The following is a 3910-nucleotide window of genomic DNA, read 5'->3' on the forward strand; positions in this document are numbered from 1 at the left end:
CACCTTGGCAACTCCTTTACAATTCTGCCCACTGTTCCAAAGGAACTCCCTCATTATTTTTCCAATTTCTTTATTTATTCCTTTTGGTAATAAAATCACAGAAGCCCAATAAACAGGAAGTGAAGCAAGAACAACACTTATTAATTGGAGTCTTCCAGCATAAGACAATGATTTGTTTTTCCAGTCATTAACTCTCTTCTTAACTTTATCTACAAGACCCTTACAATCTCTAATAAAAAGCTTAGTAGAGATCAAAGGAATCCCAAGATATTTCATAGGCAGTTTACCTTCAACAAAAGGCAGAATCCTCAGAATTTTCCTTTTAAATTGCTCCTTAACATTCCCAAAAAGGATGTGGCTTTTGGACAGATTTGGAACAAGACCTGCAGAATTAGCAAATTCATCCATAGCCTTCTTAATCACTTTTATTGACCCAGAATTTCCGTGGCAAAAAACCATCAGGTCATCAGCAAAACATAAGTGAGTAAGCTCCTGTTCTTTACATCTCCAATGGTATTTGAATTCACTACATTCCTTTATTCTCCTTTTAAGCATTAGGTTAAACACCTCCATAACAAGAGTGAAGAGGTAAGGAGATAAAGGACAACCTTGTCTGAGGCCTCTCTTTCCTTGGAAAAACCCATGAAAGCTTCCATTTATATTGATCATAAAAGAGGAAGTAGTAACACAATTCATAATCCAAGTTATCATAGATTCATGAAATCCAAACTCTTTCAATATATTCCGCAAAAATCTCCAATTGACTGTATCTTACGCTTTTTGAATATCAACTTTCATAGCACACCTAGCAAAACCCCTATTAATATGGTACCCTCTGACAAGTTCTTGAGATAACGGAATATTATCCAAGATTGAACGCCCTGGAATAAAAGCCGACTGGTTATCCGAGATCAAGCACCCAAGATGATTTCTAATGCGGTTAACAATAACTTTGCTAATGCATTTATAGATCACATTACAACAAGATATTGGCCGATAGTCCCCTACCTTACCTGGAGTCTGCACTTTAGGAACTAATGCAATAACAGTAGCATTAACTTCCTTCAAGATCTTTTTTGAAAGAAAAAATTCTTTAACAACAAAGCAAAAATCACTCCCCACTATCATCCAAGCTTTCTTAAAGAATTTAGATGAAAAACCATCAGGGCCAGGCGCTTTATCATCATCAATATCAAAAAGGGCAGCTTTAATTTCCTCATCAGTAACATCTTTTATCATATCCACAGCTTGTTGATTGTCAAGTTTCCTGAAATCAAGATCATCCGGACTAAGAATGGGAACAACATCATGTTCCACTCCAAGAAATTCACCAAAATAATCCACAATTACTTTGAAAGCTTCATCCCCTTCCTTCCAATTTCCATTTCCATCAAGGATTGTTTCAATTCTGTTCCTGTTAATTTTACCCTTCATTACCTTATGAAAATACGCAGAATTAGAATCTCCCTCCTTAAGCCAATGCACTTTAGCTCTTTGTTTTAAGTAACTCTCCTCTTCCCTGCTAGCATTCAAAAAAGATTAAAGGTAAATTCCTTCTTCAAATCTCAGCTCTTCATTGCATGGGTCTAAATCAAGACTTTCCTGGACCCTACATAATTCTTCTCTGCACTTAGAAACTTTTTCAGCAAAATTGCCATGAACATTTAACAATTTCCTGAGAGGTTTCTTTAAAAGCTTCAATTTCTGACATAGCCGAAACATTCCAAACCCTTCAACATCAGTTTTCCAAACACTTTCAACAATGGGAAGAAAGTTATCTAACAACAAAAGAGAATTAACAAATTTGAACGGCCTGATCCTGAACTTCCTTTTAATTGGGAATTTGATAATCATAGGGCTATGATCTGAAATCCGATAAGGCTGGAAATTAGCAAACACATTCGGAAATTCTTCAATAAATTTATGATTCCCAAGCACACGATCAAGTTTCTTCAATGCCCCAGATGCCCCTCGTGGTCTTTGATTCCAAGTGTAGTGCAACCCATTACTATTTATATCTTGAACTTCAATAAGATTAATGCACTCGTTAAATTCCACCATACCCCTCGAGATTTTAGAATGACCAGCTATCGAATCCACAAGTTCTCTGGTAACATTAAAATCTCCAGCAATCAACCAAGGCTGGCCAGCAACCACATTATAATGTTTTCCCAAGGAATCCCAAAGTTTTCTTCTGTCTATATAATAATTGCAACCATAGACAAAAGAACAAAACAACCTCTTATTTTCCTTAATAAAAATGACTTGACAGTGCATCACTTGACTATTTGCATCCAAAGGCATGACAATGACTTCATTCGGGTCCCATCCAATGACAATACGAGTGCCTTTAGGGCTCATGTCTTGATTAGAAATCCACATCCAGCTCCCAAACACATTATTACAAGTCGCTTGCAACTTATTAAACCTCAACTGAGATTCCAGAATAGCAAACAACGACAAATTATTACTTCTTATCACATTCTTTATTTCCTCCTGTTTTGGCCTTAAATTCGAACCCCTCACATTCCAACACCCTATATTTATCATCATTGATCAGCAAATTCTTTTTCGGTGCTTGTCTCCTGGCCACCTCCAGTTAAAACCTCCGGATCTATCTCATCAAGATAAGACATATCCCTTAAACCCAAATCAGCAAGAACATCAAAAGGGTTTTGTGTTATAAATTCATCTTGATCATCTTTACCTGATGTAGAACCCACATTATCAAAGTTAGAACTAACTTTGAACTCAACTTGCTTTTTAGGAACATAAACCTTCTTTTGATCTTCTTCTTTTTTCCCTTGCATTTCTTCTTTTCTAGCATTAAAATTCTCTATAACATTCTTCACTCTTGTCCCCAATTTTTCTTTTGGAATAAACACCCCTGTTCCATTCTTTTTCCCATTTTTATCATCTCTTGACTGAAATACCCCTTTCTCCTTCCCATCTTTCTTTAGATTCCCCACAGCAAATTTCGAAAAATTACCCCCCTTATTCCGATTTTCTGCCCCTTTATTGCTTCTGCCTTCTTTTTGGACTTCTTTTTGACTTTCTTGTTCTTTAACTTTTCCATTTTTTTCCCATTTCTTGATTATTCACATCTCTTGAATTTGCATCTTCATTGCTAACATCCATTTCTTCATTAACAGGTTTCGAGCTTTTCTCCAAAGATTTAATTAAATCCACCTTTCCTTCTTCATTTATAACCACACCAGCATTGAATTTCTGCCCTTTATTGCTTTTCTTTGTTACTAGCTTGAATCCATCATCATCCTCTTTCTCTTTTTTACCATTTTCTTCTCTGTTAACAGCAACATCAGCAACATAATCAGTTTTTTGCCCATTTAGAATCCCACAATTGCTATTTTTATGCCCATATACTTTGCAATGATTACAAATATCAGGTCTCCATGCATACTCTATCCTGCATTTTGATTCAACTTTTTCTCCTGTCCCAAAATCAATTGAGACCACACTTAATTCTTTCATCCATTCAGTTTCTGCTGACATTTCCACAAGAAATCGCATGAATGCTGGCCTTCCCCAATGCTCATTACACATTTTTTGAGTTATTTTATCCATAGCAATTGGTTTTCCAATCTCATTTGCAATTAAGGTAATTCCTTTGTTATTCCAATACTCCAAAGGAACATTAAACACTTTAACCCAAACAGGAACTGAATTAATTTGTGGCTTACTCAGAACTAGACCTGGCCTCCATCTTTGAACGAACATTGGAACATTGTTAATCAACCATGGGCCTCCCTCCAGCACATTCATCATTCCTTCCTTAGAATCAAACTTAAAGAAAAAAAATCCTTCATCATTTACCATTATATCCTTCAGCCCATATGTCTTCCACATCTTAAAAGAGAAATGATTAACTGTTGGAAACGCAAGTTTTTTC

At 35.9% G+C, this 3910-nt stretch overlaps 1 protein-coding gene across 1 annotated transcript; it reads right to left on the minus strand.

Annotated features, from left to right (window-relative positions):
- Positions 1 to 1539: 1539 nt before the first annotated feature.
- Positions 1540 to 2550, minus strand: LOC145096348 (uncharacterized). The gene has a single exon (XM_079034092.1). It carries the CDS (start codon positions 2548 to 2550, stop codon positions 1540 to 1542), a length of 1011 nt encoding a protein of 336 aa, XP_078890218.1.
- Positions 2551 to 3910: the final 1360 nt, after the last annotated feature.

This window comes from Lactuca serriola, chromosome 3 (genome assembly GCF_051521515.1).
Source record: "Lactuca serriola cultivar US96UC23 chromosome 3, Lser_US96UC23_V15, whole genome shotgun sequence".
NCBI lineage: Eukaryota > Viridiplantae > Streptophyta > Magnoliopsida > Asterales > Asteraceae > Lactuca > Lactuca serriola.